The sequence below is a fragment of the Lycorma delicatula genome, chromosome 5, assembly GCF_047948215.1.
Source record: "Lycorma delicatula isolate Av1 chromosome 5, ASM4794821v1, whole genome shotgun sequence".
Lineage (NCBI taxonomy): Eukaryota > Metazoa > Arthropoda > Insecta > Hemiptera > Fulgoridae > Lycorma > Lycorma delicatula.
The window spans coordinates 182,170,665-182,189,678 of record NC_134459.1 but is presented as its reverse complement, the minus strand read 5'-3'; the positions used below and the strand labels follow the sequence as shown (position 1 = coordinate 182,189,678).

At 35.9% G+C, this 19,014-nt stretch overlaps 1 protein-coding gene across 1 annotated transcript; it reads right to left on the bottom strand.

Annotated features, from left to right (window-relative positions):
• Positions 1 to 1,864: 1,864 nt before the first annotated feature.
• On the bottom strand, positions 1,865 to 18,316 carry LOC142324606 (glutathione hydrolase 1 proenzyme-like). The gene is made up of 4 exons (XM_075365453.1): positions 18,067 to 18,316; positions 15,711 to 15,901; positions 10,128 to 10,368; positions 1,865 to 1,981 (listed from the first exon to the last, which is right to left on the bottom strand). Exons 1-3 carry the CDS (start codon positions 18,193 to 18,195, stop codon positions 10,221 to 10,223), a joined length of 468 nt encoding a protein of 155 aa, XP_075221568.1. The 5' UTR covers positions 18,196 to 18,316; the 3' UTR covers positions 1,865 to 1,981; positions 10,128 to 10,220.
• Between the last annotated feature and the right edge of the window lie 698 nt (positions 18,317 to 19,014).

The following is a 19,014-nucleotide window of genomic DNA, read 5'->3' as shown; positions in this document are numbered from 1 at the left end:
CTACGATTTGCTGATGATATAGTAATTCTAGCCGATAGTAAAAAGGATTTAGAAGAAACAATGAATGGCATGGATGAAGTCCTACAAAAGAAAATAAACAAGAACAAAATAAAGGTATTATTAACAAAATAAAGGCATTATTAACAAAGATGGACCACTGAATGTGAAAATAGTAGGAGAAAAGATTATGGAGGTAGAGGAATTTTGTTATTTGGGAAGTAGAATTACTAAAGATGGACGAAACAGGAATGATATAAAATGCCGAATAGCACAGGCGTATCAGAAGTATAATTCCTTTACATCAAAAATTAATTTAAACGTCAGGAAAAATCTTTTCCTGACGTTTAAAGTATATGTTTGTTGTGTCACTTTATATGGAAGTGAAACTTGGACGATCGGAGTATCTGAGAAGAAGCTTTTTGAAATGTGGTGTTATAGGAGAATGATAAAAATCAGATTGTGGGATAAAATGACAAATGAAAAGGTGTTGCGGCAAATTGATGAAGAAAGAAGCATTTGGAAAAATATAGTTAAAAGAAGAGACAGACTTATAGGCGACATACTAAGGCATCCTGGAATAGTCGCTTTAATATTGGAAGGACAGTTAGAAAGAAAAAATTGTGTAGGCAGGCCACATTTGGAATATATAAAACAAATTGTTAGTAATGTAGGTTGTAGGGGGTATACCGAAATGAAACGACTAGCACTAGATAGGAAATCTTGGAGAGCTGCATCAAACCAGTCAAATGACTGAAGACAAAAAAAAGAAGAGTACCTTTGACTATTCTGCCATCTTAAAGAGAAGTATAATTATGATTAATATATATATATATATATAAATTAAAAACCTACATAATTAAATTATATATATATATATATATATATATATATTAAAATTGATTGTCATTTTGTTAAAATTCGTCAGAAGGTAAAGTTTGAAGTCTAAGTGACTACGTCTGTTTTGTAATAGTTTCTCAATTGTTATTTCTTGTAAATTGTTATAGATATCAATTGACAAACTATTAAAACACAGTGAAGGAAAACACTTACGGATAGTGCTATCGAAGAACGCATTACTTATCAGTAGACGCGTAGGTAGATGACTGTATTTCTTATCTACGAAACAAATTACCACACGGTTTTGCTTTTTTTGAACACAGTAAGTTTGAAGTGTGCATCTCCTTGCCCATATCCAAGATTCATCACCAGTAATAACATATTTTAGAAAAACAGCAACGGTTTCAATTCGCCCTAGAAGATCGCGTGACACATTTCCACCCTATTGTTTTTCTGTTCAACAGTGAGATTTTTTTGGGACCTTTTTTGCAGAAACATCTTTCACGTCCGATTTGTTTGTCAAAATTTGATGGACTGTGTTGTAAGGTTGAAATTCAATTGTTCAGCAATCATTCGCCCGGTCGTACCGTGTCAAGTCTTCAATTCACTCGACATTGTCGTCACTTTTTGTCGTTAACGGGTCTTACAGTGCGTGGATTGTCTGTAAATGATTTCCGGCCATGCTTTAAACCGCCTAAAAACTTGGTGTAGTCACAGAGCATCATCTCTTCATTTCAATTTTTAATTTTGTTAAAGTTTCAGTAACATTCTCTTACAGTTTAACGCATAACCTGATCGCACAACGTTGCTTATAACTTTACAGCGTTGCCAATTTGGCTGCCAAAAAAACTAGTCTCATTATTACAGATGTTTTATATCGCTTAACTTTTTTTTTTAGGGTCAGAATAAGAAGCTTGTTGACCCGGTGTCAAATGAAAAACTAGAAAATAGTAAAAGATCTTTCTGCAAGGTTCCTTTTTGATGGCTATACAATAAGCCAAATAGTTAAAGAAAATACAAAAATATTTACCTCGATAACTCCATATTCGTAACTGATTTCCATAGGATAGAGTCGGTGATGAATTCTACTCTCATCAACAGCTTCTTTTAACGTTCTGTTAAACCACGTGTAACTAGTAATCACCTATTCAATAAAATACAATTAATAACCGAATAAAATTTATTTAATATTTTATAAAATATACGTTAAAGCTAAGCCTAGTCGACAGAAATTGTTACGCAATCATCATCAGTAGACTGATGGAAAAGTACATGTGATACGGTCTATGAAACCTGAATTCTGTAAGTCGGCACGCGTTATTTTCCAGAACAGCAAAAATTAACAAAAAAAAAAATTGATTTTTAGGTTTTAACATCTGTCAAACGAATTCAATAACTAAATTCAAATATTTCCGCTTTTAAAATACCAAAAGCGGATCTTGAAGTACACACGGTGCATTTTAGAAACCACGTCACAAGTCAGTAATGTGACTTACTGAATTTTGTTTCTTCAAAGCTTGTTGCGATGAAAGTACCGTAATATTTTTATTATGTTAATCCATTTATACGAGACTTATTTTTTAAATAAAAAATATTAATTACAAGTTTCAGTCGAATTATTTTACACAAATTTTACTACTATTTTTATAAAGTTGGTAATGACAGCCAGATGTCTTCATTTCTTCAAAATTTTTACAATTTTGTGTTTTATTAGAAACTGTGAAAACTAGAAATGTGAGTTTTCCTACTTACGGCGTGGTTTCATAGACTGCATCACATTTACAGGGTTCGGCATATAAACCTGACGATTTTTCAGGGATAATAATAAACTGTGTTTCGTACTATTTAATACATCTAATTAAGATCAATTTTTCAATTTATAGAGAATTTATATATATATATATATAGAGAGAGAGAGAGAGAGAAAGGGAGACAGTGACAGAGAGAGACGTAGATTTTTTTTATTTGAATATTATGTCATCCAAATATTTTCCATCACTCCTCACACACACTTAACCTTGTACTAAAATTTGACATTGCACGCTCAATCATCGCGATGATTGAGCGTGCGAAATAAACGCTGTGTTACAATAACTGAGTCATTATATTTAAAATAGACTTCAATCACAAACGCTTGTTGTTTACCCGACCATGACATACCGGCTACTGAAACAGCATGAATAGACCTGTCGATGTACAACACTTCCGTCTTCTCATTGACAGTGGTGCCAACATAACAATTACTACAAAATCGTCAGATTTATATGCCGGACGCTATAAAAAACCTATAAAAATTGAAAAACAAATAATTGCTCTTGTTCTAGACAAACCCGATACAAAAAATGTGAATATAGTTTAAAAATATCTAAACAATTTAAACCACTAATCCAGATACCCTTCTTCTTTTTCCTGTTTAGCCTCCGGTAACTACCGTTTAGATAATACTTCAGAGGATGAATGAGGATGATATGTATGAGTGTAAATGAAGTGTAGTCTTGTACAGACTCAGTTCGACCGTTCCTAAGATGTGTGGTTAATTGAAACCCAACCACCAAAGAACACCGGCGGTATCCACGATCTAGTATTCAAATCCGTGTAAAAATAACTGGCTTTACTAGGACTTGAACGCTGGAACTCTCGGCTTCCAAATCAGCTGATTTGGGAAGACGCGTTCACCACTAGACCAACCCGGTGGGTTAATCCAGATACCTACCATGACTTATTGGATACACATCTTTTATATATTTTTTTTTTTTTTTTTTTTTTTAAGGGCGAAAAACGGTTGAACGTTATCATCGCCCGGAAAATAAATAAATAAATAAATAAATAGATAAATAAATAAAAATAATTTAAGGTTTTTAGAAAAAATTAAAAATTAAAACTACTATCACAGAAACAAAATCCGGAATGGGTGTAAAAGGCCCATTCTCGGATAACAAAAACACTAATATGTAACTTAAAACTATGTTAAAAAATATCACATTAAAAATAAATAAAACTTAAAACTAAAAAAGGAGATAAAACTTAAAACTAAAACTATTACGTTTACAGTCTTACAACTAATATCACAAAAATCTTACAACTAATATCACAGACGAATTTAAAAAACAAACAAAAAAAACAAAAAAAATCCGATAGGGAGTGTAAAAGGCTCCCTACTCGGATAACAAAAATAATACATAGGACAATACATACAATTACGAAAGAATACATACTTATTAAATTTTTTGCATTAACCCTATACTACGTAAAAATATAAACATCCGGTTTAAAACCTTCTTATCGTCACGCAAGATACCACGGATGTTACTAGGTAGTTTAAATTTACGACGCAATGCCGCATAACATATGCAGTCCACGAGTATGTGGCGCACAGTCACGCGGCAGTTGCATCTTGCGCATAGAGGTGGTTGTCCTCTTGTAAACAGGTACTCGTGTGTTACTCTCGTGTGTCCTATCCGCAATCGACAGAGAACTACTTCCTCACGCCGAGTTTTTCTGTATGAGGTGTCCCATGGTAACACAGAATCTTTAATCTGACGGAGTTTATTATCAACGGTAGCTGTCCAATCACCTTGCCACCTTGTTCTTAATAATTGTTTTTCATAGTTAATGAAATCAGAAGTAGCAACTCGGGTGGTGAAAGGAGGCTGGTTACATGCTTCTTTGGCAGCGGAATCTGCATGTTCATTACCTGGAATCCCTACGTGGCTAGGGACCCGGCAAAAACTTAATTCTGTGTTGCGATTATTCAACTCGGCGATTGCGTTGTAAATTTCAATGACGATAGGATGTTTGGAATAAAAGTTTTTTAAGGCTTGGAGAGCACTACACGAGTCACTGCAAATAAGAATTTTTCTATATTTAGGGTTAATGATGTTTAGAGCCTTATTTATAGCGTATAGTTCAGCGGTAAACACACTCGTAATACCGGGTAGACCAAACATATAAGTTCTCTCATTAACAACAAATGCACATCCAACTGTATCATTTTGTTTCGATCCATCAGTGTATACAACCGCGTCTGGTTTCATCTTGGAGAGAACACACTGAAACATTTGCTGAAAGACAGTAGATGGTGTTGATTGTTTATTGTATGTAGTCAGGTCAAAATTAAAATTTATAAGGTTTATTCTCCACGGAGGATATGAGCAAGGATATATAGGAAAGAATGACGGTTTGTTAACATTTATATGCTGCAGCAGACGCCAGGTACGGATACCTACCGGTGCAGTACGACGTGGATGGTCCTCATACTTTTTAGATTAGGATTTCCAAAGACTGACTCAAGAGCCGGGTGATTCGGTTGTCCTCTGAGACGAGCAAAATACGATAATAAAAGCTGGTCTCGTCTATCCCAAAGTGATGGTTCACCACAGTCTACCAGTAAGCTTGCGACAGGACTAGATCTAAACGCGCCTGTGGCAAGCCGAAGGAAAGCATGATGTACACTATCCAGCATTTTAAGCACGGTTTGACGAGCTGATGAGTAGGCCACACAACCGTAATCTAAACGGGAGCGAACAAAGGAATAATAAAAACGTATCATACATGATCTATCGGCTCCCCGGTTGGTGTTAGTAAGGACTCGCATCATATCTAGAATTTTGGAACATTTTGTTTTCAATTCTTTTAAATGTTTGACCCAAGTAAGACGGCTATCAAAAACTAAACCTAAAAACTTAACGTAATTAGAGATAGTAATAGTCTCACCGTTCAGAAAAATTTGCGGAATAGAAGGGTTTCGTAGCCGAGAAAAAACTACACATTTTGTTTTTTCGGATGAAAATGTGAAACCAGTAATCCTGGACCAAGCTTCAAGGTGAGATATAGTGTTCTGCAGTAGTCTCTCTGCTGTGGGTGTTGAACGGCTTGCAATGTAGATAGCAAAGTCGTCAGCAAATAGAGAGCATGAGACAGGAGCCTGAACACATTTGGTAATATCATTTATGGCTACAGAAAATAAGGTGGCACTTAATACACTACCTTGGGGCACTCCATTCTCTAAGATGACACTATCTGAGAGCGAATCATCCACACGAACACGAGCCGTTCGGTGATTTAAGAATCCCCGGATAAAAGCAAGCATATTGCCCTTGATTCCCCATTTTTGGAGAGTGTTAAGAATACCACGTCGCCAGGCTGTGTCATACGCCTTTTTTATATCAAAGAAGATAGCGACGAGGTGTTGCCGATTGAGGAAAGCGTTTTGTATGGCTGTTTCTAGTGACCCTAAATGGTCAATGGAAGATCGTCCTTGTCGAAAACCACACTGTTCTGGAGATAGAAAGCCATGTTTCTCCAAGTACCATGTAAGTCTGCGGTTTACCATTCTCTCCATTATTTTACACAACACGCTTGTTAATGAAATAGGGCGATAGCTTGAGGTGTTCGTCTGGTCTTTACCAGGTTTTAGTACTGGTATAATAAATGCTTCTGACCAGCCGGGTGGGAAGACTTGTTCGGAGAATAAACCGTTGAAAATATTCAAAAGTTGTTGTAGTGCCGAATTAGGAAGGTGTGAAAGCATGGAAAGGCGAATGTTGTCCGGTCCTGGGGAAGTGTCCCGTGAATTTTTAAGTGCATGTAACAATTCTTTAAATACGAATAGAGTGTTTAATTCACCAACCGAATCACCAATGTTTAACGACAACACCTCCATTTGTATCTTGTACCGTTGAAAATCGTTATTATATGATGAGGTGAGAGACACCGAGCGGAAAGATTTTGCTAGACTATTTGCCACTTCCGAGGATGATGAAAGGAGTTCTCCTTCATCAATAAGACCAAGAATAGATTGTTTCGGTGATCCGAAGATTGCACGAATTTTCTTCCATACAGTAGACGTGGAAGTAGTGCGTGAGATAGTGCTCACGTATTTCGTCCATGAATTCCTCTTAGCGTCCAAGAATACTCGACGGCACACCGCTCTAGCCCTGCGGTATAAATTTAGATGTTCTGTTGTAGGCCTACGATTAAATTTACGTAGTGCCTGCCGTCGATTCCTAATAGCATTTTTGCATTCATCGTTCCACCATGGAACGAAAGGACGTCTAGGATTACCCGATGTTTGTGGGATATATCTGTTGGCATTCTTAAGTATCATGAACGTAAAAGAAGAATATTGGTCGAGGATGTTCGCTCCATCGTCATACTGAGATTGGAATGCTTTACGGTATCCGTTCCAATCTGCCTTTTCAACAAACCATCTCCGTGGCATTCTTTTAATCTCGCAGTCTACACCGAAACTAATAATAATTGGTCTATGATCACTGCCGTGATAGTCATCACAAATCGACCAATTAAAATGAGGGAGTACATTCGGTGAGCATATGGAGAGATCAAGGTTAGATACAGCACCAGTTGATAAGGATATAAATGTGTGTGATCCATTATTCAGTAGGCAAAGGTCAAAATCTTGTCTCAATCTGTTTATCATATTTCCTCGAGTGGAGCAGAAGGTTGAGCCCCAGGAAATATGATGGGCATTGAAGTCTCCTACTATTAACGATGGAGATGGTATTTGTGTAAGGAGATTTGAGACATCTAAAGCACTGAACACAGTGTTCGGTGAGAGATACAGATTGCAGATATGCAATTTGAAGGGAATAGTGACCTTTACTGCAATAGCAGGAATGACAGTGGTTAGTTGAATTCTTGTAGCTGACACCCCATTCTTCATGAAAATCGCTACTCCACCACTCTCCCTACTGTCTACTAGGGTATCCTCTGAGTGTAATTGGGTCATGTTGTAGAAGGTGAGTTTCCTGGAAACACATGATTAGTGGATCATGTGTGTGCGCCAGTACTCTAATATCTTCAATGCGGGACCGAATACCTCTAACATTTCACTGAATAATGTTCATAAGTGTAAAAAACAAATAAAAAAATAAATTTCGGAAACTATATAAAAATTAGTTGTACGTGATTCGGTTTTTCTTTTTTGAATTTTTTATTTTAATGAACTCCGATGCCCTAGGGTCGGGTGGTTCTTCAACCATATCCTCCAGTATATGAGGTGATGGTGGAGGAGATTTATTTGAATGGGATGCTGTAGTTGACATCCCAGAAGAGATAGTTACGTGGGTTCCCTTTATGGGGAGCTTATTAGGTGGCTTACTGCCAGCTGTGATAGTCGCTATTCGTGGCGGTACGATTTTGGGAATAGGAACTTTCGTATGTATCATACTGTTTGATTCACTAGCTGCGACGGAGGACTTTTTATTCATTTTTGACAGCTCTGAGATAGTGGCTGTAAGTGAAGCTACTTGATCAGATAGCATCTGAACAAGTTTTTTAAGCTCATTGCAGGATCCGCACTGCTGATTATTAGCATTTGTAGGAATTTGTTTAGTTGTAGCGGTGGCAAAAGATACGTCTGGTTTAACCAGGTTCCGTGAGTTGTTTATCTTTTTATATTCTCTACGTGCAGCCGGAAAAGATAGTTTTTGCTCCGTACAGATTTTGAGCCTTTTCTTCTTTAAAAGTTGGGCAATCTCGGGAGCGGGCTGTATGTGGACCACTGCAGTTTGCACATTTTTCACTTTCTTCGCAGTTAGTGTCGTTGTGACCTTCTTTACCACATCGAGCACAGATCTCAGTTTTCGTGCAAGATGTTGTAGTATGACCAAAACCTTGGCATCTGAAACATCGCCGTGGGTTGGGTATGAATGGTCGTACCCGAACCGAGAGGTAACCCACTTTAATCTTTTCTGGTGGAACAGGGAGACTGAATGTTAATATAAGAGACGGTGTCGGTTCTTCTGTTCCATTCTGCCGTTTCATTATACGTTTCACTTCAACAACATCTTGGTGGCAAAGCTCGTCAACTATTTCAGAGATATCTATATCTAGAAGGTCTCTACAAAAAATTATACCCCGGCTCGTATTTAACGTTTTGTGGCATTCTGCACTGATATTTATACCACCCATATTACGGAGACGTAAGATAGATCGACTCTGTTCATCGTTGAATGTTTCAACCAGAATCGATCCGTCACGTAATTTCCTGATATTCTTAGGGGAGCCACTTGCACCTGTTAGGGTTTTATTTATAAGGAAGGGTGAAACCTTTTGGAGGGAGCCACCTTCCTGACTATTTCTGAGAACAATGAATCGAATATTTTTAGTGTTCATGTTTAAAGATTTGTAGTTCTCTTCCATAGGACTTTTATCCTCGTCAGATACAGCTGACCGAGGTCTCTTCGCAAGACATAATTTGGTGGTTTTTTCAGATGGACCACCAACCATCATTGTGTTTATTGTTGGAACTGAAATTTTGGTCCCACGAGTACCGGCGAAAAATGGACCACTCCAGCAGAGCGCACGCGTACTGGAGCTAGAGCTAAGTACAACTGGGTTCGCCCTGGTGCCCAGAGGACATCGTTCGAGACTCACTACGTAGAGCCATTCACCCATCGGCACGATTTGTTCCCATCTTGGGTTACGGTTGCGTTTCGTAAGATGTCGCAACACCAACGAGTGTTAATGTAAGAAATATCAGTGTAGGATGTTGTTGTGTAATTGTGTAAGTGTGTATGTTGTAATTTATGTAGTGTTCTTGGTGTAGTATATGTGTATAATGTAAAGTGTTCTGCAGCTCACTGTATAGTGGGAAGAATAGCTGCAGAGGCTAGGCCCGTGGGGACGCCAACCCCCAAAGTCTTAAAGAATAAGACTCCCCGTCGGGGACATCTTTTATAGATCAGGTAAGTAAAATTATTGAATTCGGATGCATTTTTAATAAAATTTTTCTTTTATGCGGTTTAAACAGAAAAACTAAATTAATGAAGATGTGTGGAGAACGGTTTCCATTACGCACTTTTAAAGGGTTGTGGCGTATTCCTGCTAGCACCGAAAGGACTTCAACGGACGGTCTGAAGGGCAATTACATCGGGGGCAGAGGTTTTAAAAGCCCAGTCTCCCGCGGTCGGACCCAGAAATGGGTTTGAGAACGCTGGTCCAAGTGGATAGGAATGCCGTACACAAATCCGTCCATAAAATATAACAAAATTTGAAACTTAGACCCGTCATTAAAATAAACCTTTGAAATACGTCCGATTACAGATACATACAGCAGCAAGGGACACTGTCCAGGCACTGCGATTGGAAGGAAAGATTTGTAATATTCCCGCCAGTTTTGCATTCCTTTTAAAGACTTGCATAAATATAACTTCTTTAATAAATTCATTTTTTTTAATTTTCTATAACAAAAAAAAAACACGCATGTACAAGAATTCAAGCATTCATACAGAAATAAATATTTTTTTTTTTTAGTTTAATAAACTTACACTGGCCGCAGCTGTAGTAATTTTAGTGCCGCCAGAAGTTCCAATAACCATTGTTACATTACCATCTTTATCAACAATTATTGTAGGGCTGACCTATGACAATGACATTTTTCCAGGCTCGATAAAATTATTCGGTGACGGTTGTAAGCCGAAATAGTTTACATTACCGGGAACTGAGAAATCATCCATACCGCTGTTAAGTATTATACCGGTGCGTTTTGATGTAATGCCGGCTCCAAAACTGAAACAAGTATTAAGAAAAGCGAATATTAATTATTACTCATTACACCGGTTAAAAATCTGCGATTATAAAAAATAATCGTATAATTCGTACCAAATTATTTTTTTGTAGAAATCGACAACTATTTGTTATAACACGGAGGATATATTGCAGCTGATGGATGGACGTAGAATATATAAGAGTGCTAGTGATGGAGAAAATAAAAGGAACTATGGAGAATTAAGAAATATTATAAACGGGAAGTGCAAATTAGCGAAAGAAGAGTGGATTAAAGAAAAGTGTTCAGAAGTGGAAAGAGAAATGAACATTGGAAAAATAGACGGAGCATACAGGAAAGTTAAGGAAAATTTTCTGAAAATGATAGAGACAGACATACAGTGTGAAACAGAGGAAGAGAGAGAAAAAGACTGACAGACAGAATGAGAGAGTGAGACAGACAAGAGAGACAGAGGAAGGGGAGAAAGAGTGAGAGAGTGTGAGGGTGTGAGACAGAAAGGTTGAAGAGAGAGAGACTGACAGACAGAGGGAGAGAGAGAAAAAGACTGACACTCAGACAGACAGAATGAGAGGGAGAAAGACAAGAGAGACAGAGAGAGTGTGTGAGAGACAGAAAGGTTGAAGAGAGAGAGAGAGACAGAAAGATAGAGACAGACATACATACAGTGTAAGACAGAGGGAGAGAGAGAGAAAAAGACTGACAGAATGAGAGAGCGAGAAAGACAAGAGGAAGGACAGAGGAAGGGGAGAAAGAGTGAGAGAGAGAGAGGGTGTGAGAGACAGAAAGGTTGGAGAGCTTGGAGAGAGAGAGACAGAAATTAAGACAGACGGGAGAGAGACAGACAGTGTGAGAGAGCAGAGAGAGATGGACAGACATACAGATAGATACACTGAGAGGTGAATGTGAGTCACAGAGAGAGAGAGAGAGCGAGAGAGAAAGAGAAAGACTGACAGAATGAGAGAGTGAGAAAGACAAGAGAGACAGAGGAAGAGAGAAAGAGACGGATGACAGTCTGAGAGAGCGAGAGAAAATTTTAGGGTAAATAAATTAAAATCTAATAATGTGTTAAACAAAGATGGTACACCGAAATATAATACGAAAGGTAAAGTCGATAGATGGGTGGAATATATTGAAGAGTTATACGGAGGAAATGAATTAGAAAATGGTGTTATAGAGGAAGAAGAGGAAGTTGAGGAGGATGAAATGGGAGAAACAATACTGAGATCTAAATTTAAGACAGCATTAAAAGATTTAAATGGCAGAAAGGCTCCTGGAATAGAAAGAATACCTGTTAAATTACTGCGCAGTGCAGGTGAGGAAGCGATTGATAGATTATACAAACTGGTGTGTAATAATTACAAAAAAAAAAGGGGAAGTTCCGTCAGACTCCAAAAAACGTGTTATAGTTATGATACCAAAGAATGTAGGAGTAGATAAATGTGAAGAATTACAGAACAATTAGCTTAACTAGTCATGCATAAAAAATCTTAACTAGAATTTTGTACAGAAAAATTGAGAGGAGAGTGGAAGAAATGTTAGGAGAAGAGAGATTTGATTTCAGGAAAAGTATAGGGACAACGGAAACAATTTTTATCGCTCAGATTAATAGTAGAAGAAAGATTAAAGAAAAACAAACCAACATACTTGGCATTTATATACCTGGAAAAGGTGTTCGATAACGTAGACTGGAATAAAATGTTCAGCATTTTAAAAAAATTAGGGTTCAAATACAGAGATACAAATACTTACAGGAACAGTAATAATTGAAGAACATTAAGAAAGAAGCCGTAAAAGAAAGGGAGTCCGATAAGGATGTTCCCTATCCCCGTTACTTTTTAATCTTTACATGGAAATAGCAGTTAATGATATTAAAGAACAATTTAGATCAGGAGTAACAATACAAGGTGAAAAGGTAAAGATGCTACGATTTGCCGATGATATAGTAATTCTAGCCGAGAGTAAAAAGGATTTAGAAGAAAAAATGAACGGCATTGATGAAGTCCTACGCAAGAAAATTAACAAGAACAAAACGAAAATAATAATATGTAGTAGAAATAACGAAGATGGATCACTGAATGTAAAATTAGTTAAAGAAAATATAATGGTGGTAGAAGAATTTTGTTATTTGGGAAGTAGAATTACTAAAGATGGACGAAGCAGGAGCGATATAAAATGCTGAAAAGCACAGACGAATCATAAATATAATTCCTTTACATCAAAAATTAATTTAAATTTCAGAAAAAGATTTTTGAAAGTGTATGTTTGGAGTGTCGCTTTATAAGGAAGTGAAACTTGGACGATCGGAGTATCTGAGAAGAAAAGGTTAGAAGCTTTTGAAATGTGGTGCTATAGGAGAATGTTAAAAATCAGATGGGTGGATAAAGTGACAAATGAAGAGGTATTGCGGCAAATAGATGAAGAAAGAAGCATTTGGAAAAATATAGTTAAAAGAAGAGACAGACTTATAGGCCACATACTAAGGCATCCTGGAATAGTCGCTTTAATATTGGAAGGACAGGTAGAAGGGAAAAATTGTGTAGGCAGGCCATGTTTGGAATATGTAAAACAAATTGTTAGGGATGTAGGATGTGGAGGGTATACTGAAATGAAACGACTAGCACTAGATAGGGAATCTTGGAGAGCTGCATCAAACCAGTCAAATGACTGAAGACAAAAAAAAAATTGTTATAAATACCGTACATCTCTACTAATCTTCTTTCGATTCAATCTAAATCATCGGCTAGCAGGTAACCATGTTAATCTATCACAAGCCATCTGTTCACTGCTAGTTCCAGCAGCTTTGGCGACTTAGTTTAAAAATTGTAGTCAAGGGCTTTCTCCAGTTAATCATCTAGTATTATTCAACTAGAATGTTAACCGTAAAATCATTTGACTCAAACTAATCCCTTAAGTGAGAGTTTGCCTTCTACTTTTTAAGAACAATCTGCGTTCTTCTACTCTCTGAAGTAATTTGTCATTTATTAATTTTTCTGTCTGATTTATCGGCAGTAATTTGTCAAATACTTAACCGGAGTACTTGTTTGATAATTACATAGTTACCGTAAAATGTTGTAACATTACAAATCTTAACGCGGTATTTTCATACCAGATAGGTTTTGACGGCTTAGCATCTTTTGTTCAGCCCAATGTACATGTTATTCCTATAAAAACTAAAGGACGATCAAAGTATGAAAAAAATCTTTTGCTAAATGAGAGATGAGAAATGTTTAACAAATTTTTTTAAAGTAAAGATTATTGCAGTAACAACTGTCAGCTTCTTATAAGGCAAAACAAAGTTTTTAAAAATTGGCTGAAGATCAAATGAAAAAATTTCACCAAGAATGGATTCTTATGCAGAATTTAAATAGTTAACGATTTCTGCAATTTTCTTCTGAAGTATGCGGTCTGTAAATAAAGTAATGAGACTATTTTTTTTTTGGGCATCTCGATTCCCCCCCGAGGGGAGAAGAACCCACCTCGTAGCGTGTCCGGTCGCTACACCACCCCCTCCGTTCCTAGCCAGTAGTGGCTTTAACGGAGGACTTCTTCTCGCCCTCAAACTGATTTTGCCACATAGCTTTCAGTCTAGGCCCCGCTGAGATGCCACCGATGCAGATGCCCCGAGGGACATCTACATCGGTAAAAGTTCACCCCGAGATAGATTTACGTGTTTATGCCTTCAGAATGAAGACAACGGACACCTGCAGCTACCACGTCGCCCTCAAGAACTAAGCTAGGAAACCTAACCGCGGAAAGAAGACCCCGCGCCTAGATCCTACTATAAAGAGCCACTTTCTGAATGTCTCAGATCCGCACTAACAACCTCATTATAAACTTCCCACTAAAGTTTGTACATCGAAATTTAGACCTAGTTCCCTTAAGAACCCCGCTTAATACTCAAATTTTTTTTGGGCAGCCAAATTGGCAACACTGTAAAATTACTAGTAAACATATGGTTATATGAACAGCGGATTTATATTAGTTATTAATATTTTTAGTCGCCACATGACACGTAAACTTTTTGTATACATTTTTTACAAAAATGAGCGATACTAATTATGAGCAGCATTGCACAATCAAGTTTTGTGTGTTAAACTCGGTAAGAATATGACCAAAACGTTTTCATAATTGAAAATGACGACGCTCTGTCACAAGTCAAAGTTTTTAGGTGGTTTAAAGCATTTTCAAACGATCAGGAATCAGTTGCGAACAATCCACGCTTTGGATGACCAAATCAAAACCATCCTAATTTGTTTCTTTGATAGTAACGGCATTGTCCATAAGGAGTATTTGCCTACAGGATAGGCTTTCTTTTTCCTGTTTAGCCTCCAGTAATTACCATTCAGATAATACTTCAGAGGATGATATGTATGAGTGTAAATGAAGTGTAGTCTTGTATATTCTCAGTTCGACTGTTCCTGAGATGTGTGGTTAATTGAAACACAACCGTGAAAGAACACCGGTATCAACGATACGTGTGAAAAAAACTACCGACTTTACTAGGCTTGAAAGCTGGAACTGTCGTCTTCCAAATTGGCTGATTTGGGAAGACGTATAGACTAACCTGATGGGTTACCTACAGGACAGACTGTAAATCAATATGTTTTTCTGAGAAATTCTTTAAAAGAGTTGCCCGCCTGAGACTGCCATCAAAGATATCTGGGTGCTGCATCATGACAATGCGCCTTATTGCACTGCATTATCAATCAATTAATGAGTTTTTGGCAAAGAAAAAACCATCCCTATAGTTCCTCAACCACCTTATTCGCCTAACTTGAGTCCTTGCGACTTTTCCCCTGTTTCCGACTTTAAAAAAAACACCTCAAAGGACACCGTTTCGAAAAAGTAGAATATATATTTTAAAAAATGTAACCGACCGGTTGAAGGATATTTCGATTTCTGAATTCGAACACCGTTATGAAGGTTGGGAAAACCGTTTGAAGCGTTGCCGTGGCTTCTGAAGGAACTATTTCAAATTGGATTGTAAATAAAAACGTTTTCTGAACCGGTCTCATTACTTTATTTCTAAACGTCGTATATACTGACATCAGTGCCGATAGTATACAGTATAGTATAATAGTAGTTATAACTTCAATACTAAACTGATAAATGACAATATTTTTATTGCCCGTAAGGTGAAATTTTTGGAATCTTGTGTTTTAGCCACACCCCCCTCCATTGCTTAGAAAATCACAAATTTTGGAGTAAAATCTCAATTTAACATAATTTAGATATACGCTTCTTTAACATGTTGTAGCTTTATTAGAAGATATTAATTACATAATCTTATGAAAATGATGCCTTTAGCAAGGCGTCAAATAACCGATTACAAAATGAAACTTACCAAAGATTAATGGTGCTAGTAACAGAAACTGCATCTCCATCTGGTGATACAACTGAGATATGAGCAGTTCCATGATCTTCTTGGTTATAAAATACAGCTCCATAATGACTTGCTTCGTTAAACGTACGATCATCTCTTATTTGTTTACGTATATAATCGGCATACTCTTTCGACGTTAACTCATTTACGAACTGAAATATTTAAATTCTATTATAAAACAAACAAAATAAAAAATAAATAATAATTAATTTGCAATACACTAGGCAACAATTTATTGTTAAGATGAATAATTCCCATTGATCTAATACTTTTGACAGTCGCTTTAAACACAGGTTCAGTTCCAATTAAATCTACAGTGTCAAATTCCTGATACCAAAGAAGGCAGGAGCAGATAAATCGGAAGATTAAACAGAACAATTAGTTTAACTAGTCACGCATCAAAAATCTTAACTAGAATTCTGTACGGAAGAATCGAGAGGAAAGTGGAAGAAGTGTTACGAGAAGACAAATTTGGTTTCAAGAAAAGTATAGGGACAAAGGAAGCAATTTTCTTTAGCACTCAGATTAATAGTAGAAGGAAGAATAAAGAAAAACAAACCGACATACTTGGCGTTTATAGACCTAGAAAAGGCATTCGATAACATACACTTGAATAAAATGTTCAGCATTTAAAAAAAAATTAGGGTTCAAATACAGAGATAGAAGAACAATTGCTAACATGTACAGGAACCAAACAGCAACAGTAACAATTGAAGAACATAAGAAAGAAGCCGTAATAAGAAAGGGAGTCCGACAAGGATGTTCCCTATCGCCGTTACTTTTTAATTTTTACATGGAACTAGCGGTTAATGATGTTAAAGAACAATTTAGATTCGGAGTAACAATACAAGGTGAAAAAATAAAGATGCTACGATTTGCTGATGACATCGTAATTCTAGCTGAGAATAAAAAGGATTTAGAAGGAACAATGAAGTCCTACGCAAGAAAATAAAATAAGAATAAGACGAAAGTAATGAAATGTAGTAGAAATAACAAAAAATGGACCACTGAATGTAAAAACAGGAAGAGAAAACATTACAGAGGTAGAAGAATTTTGTTATTTGAGAAGTAGAATTAATAAAAATGGACGAAACAGGAGCGATATAAAATGACGAATAGCACAAGCGAATCAGAAGTATAATTCCTTTACATCAAAAATTAATTTAAATGTCAGGAAAACATTTTTGAAAGTATACGTTAGAAGCGAACCTTTATATGAAAGTGAAACTTGGCGATTGAAGTATCTGAGAAGAAAATATTAGAAGCTTTTGAAATGTGGTGCTATAGGAAAATGTTAAAAATATGACGGGTGGATAAAGTGACAAATTAAAAGGTGTTGCAGTAAATCGATGAAGAAAGAAGCATTTGGAAAAATATAATTAAAAGAAGAGGCCATATATTAAGCCATCCTGGAATAGTCGCTTTAATATTAGACGGTCAAGTAAAAGGAAAAAATTGCGCATGCCGGCAAAAATTGGAATATGTAAAACAAATTGTTAGGGGGGTTATACCGCAATGAAACGACTAGTACTAGATATGGAATCTTGGAGAGCTGCATCAAACCAGAGCTGCATTCAAATGAATGAAGTATATATATATATATATATATATATATTTATATATATAAAAAAAAAATATATATATATATATATTTATATATATAAAAAATATATATTTATATATATAAAAAATATATATATATATATATATATTTATATATATATAAATATATCTTATATATAACCGATGATGTGGATTCCGACGAAAGTGCTTTTGGAATAAAAAAAATAAGGTGTTATTTAATTTATTTTGTAATTATATATATATATATATACGCCTTTGAAGGTTTTTGGGTCTGAGGGATATGAAACGTTCATGGTACCCATTACAATAGGTAGTTTTCTTATGAAATCTACCTAAAAAAAATTTTCACATTAGAAGGAAAGGAGGTAAAAGAGAAAGAGAGAGAAATGAATCTCTGGTAAGGTAAGATCAACATTCGTTACGATGATAAAACTTTCAAATCGTTAAGTTCTCTTTACATTTGATCAATGATTATTAACATACATAATAAATGTCACACACACACACACACACCGGTAAAACCACTTTTATTTTAGGGTTTTTCTTATGATTAGAACTCTAAAATTATTCAATTTTAATGAACAAAATACAGTTTCAATATTATCTATCAAATCGTTCACAGCAACTGAAAGAAAACTGTAAGGATAGTTAAGCGTTCAATCCGTAATAAAAAAATTACTATACAACAAAATAACTGGATTTGAATCGGTTACAAGCAATTTAAAAATCTTACCGATGTAATATTGACAAAATCCGGATCGCCGAGTTCTGTTCTACGAGCGAAAGCATATTTAAAGGCTTCAACCATCCTATGTGTAGTTAATATCGTAGAATTAATGTTAGAAACGCTGGAAGCATCCATTTTATATCCGTCAATTATATTTAAAAAAAATGCTAATAAAACTCCGCTGCCAGGAGGTGGAGATGCGTACACGGTCTGTTCTCCATGTAAAGTTGTTCGGGTCGGTTCTCTCCATTTCGGCCTGAAAATAAAAAAAAAACAAAACAAGTCTTATATAATTGTACTGAAATATATAACCATCTATAGTTATGATACCAAAGAAAGCAGGGGCAGATAAATGTGAAGAATACAAACAATTAGTTTAACTAGTCATGCATCAAAAATCTTAACTAGAATTCTATACAGAAGAATTGAGAGGAGAGTGGAGGAAGTGTTAGGAAAAGACCGATTTGGTTTCAGGAAAAGTATAGGGACAAGGGAAGCAATTTTAGGCCTCAGATTAATAGTAGAAGGAAGATTAAAGAAAAACAAACCGACATGCTTGGGGTTTATAGACCTAGAAACTGGCTACCCTTTTTACTCCGGGTAAATTATGCCTTTTTGAAATTCTGGAAAAGTCAATTAAAGGGCAAATACAATTGTTTCTTATGGTTTATGAGCTGGGAAATTGAAAAAAAAATAGGTCCCAGAACGGTATCTCTCTTAATTTCTAAGATATCCCATGTAAAACTACAAAATAGCGTGAATATATATATATATATATATATATATATATATATATATATAATATATATATATATATATATATATATATATATATATATATATATGTACAGAGTGATTCAGAACGATAGGGCAATACTTTGACAACTCATTCTAGAGACTAAAAATAAGAAAATTCATATAAATATAAATCCATATTTTAATAGGTCCCAGTTC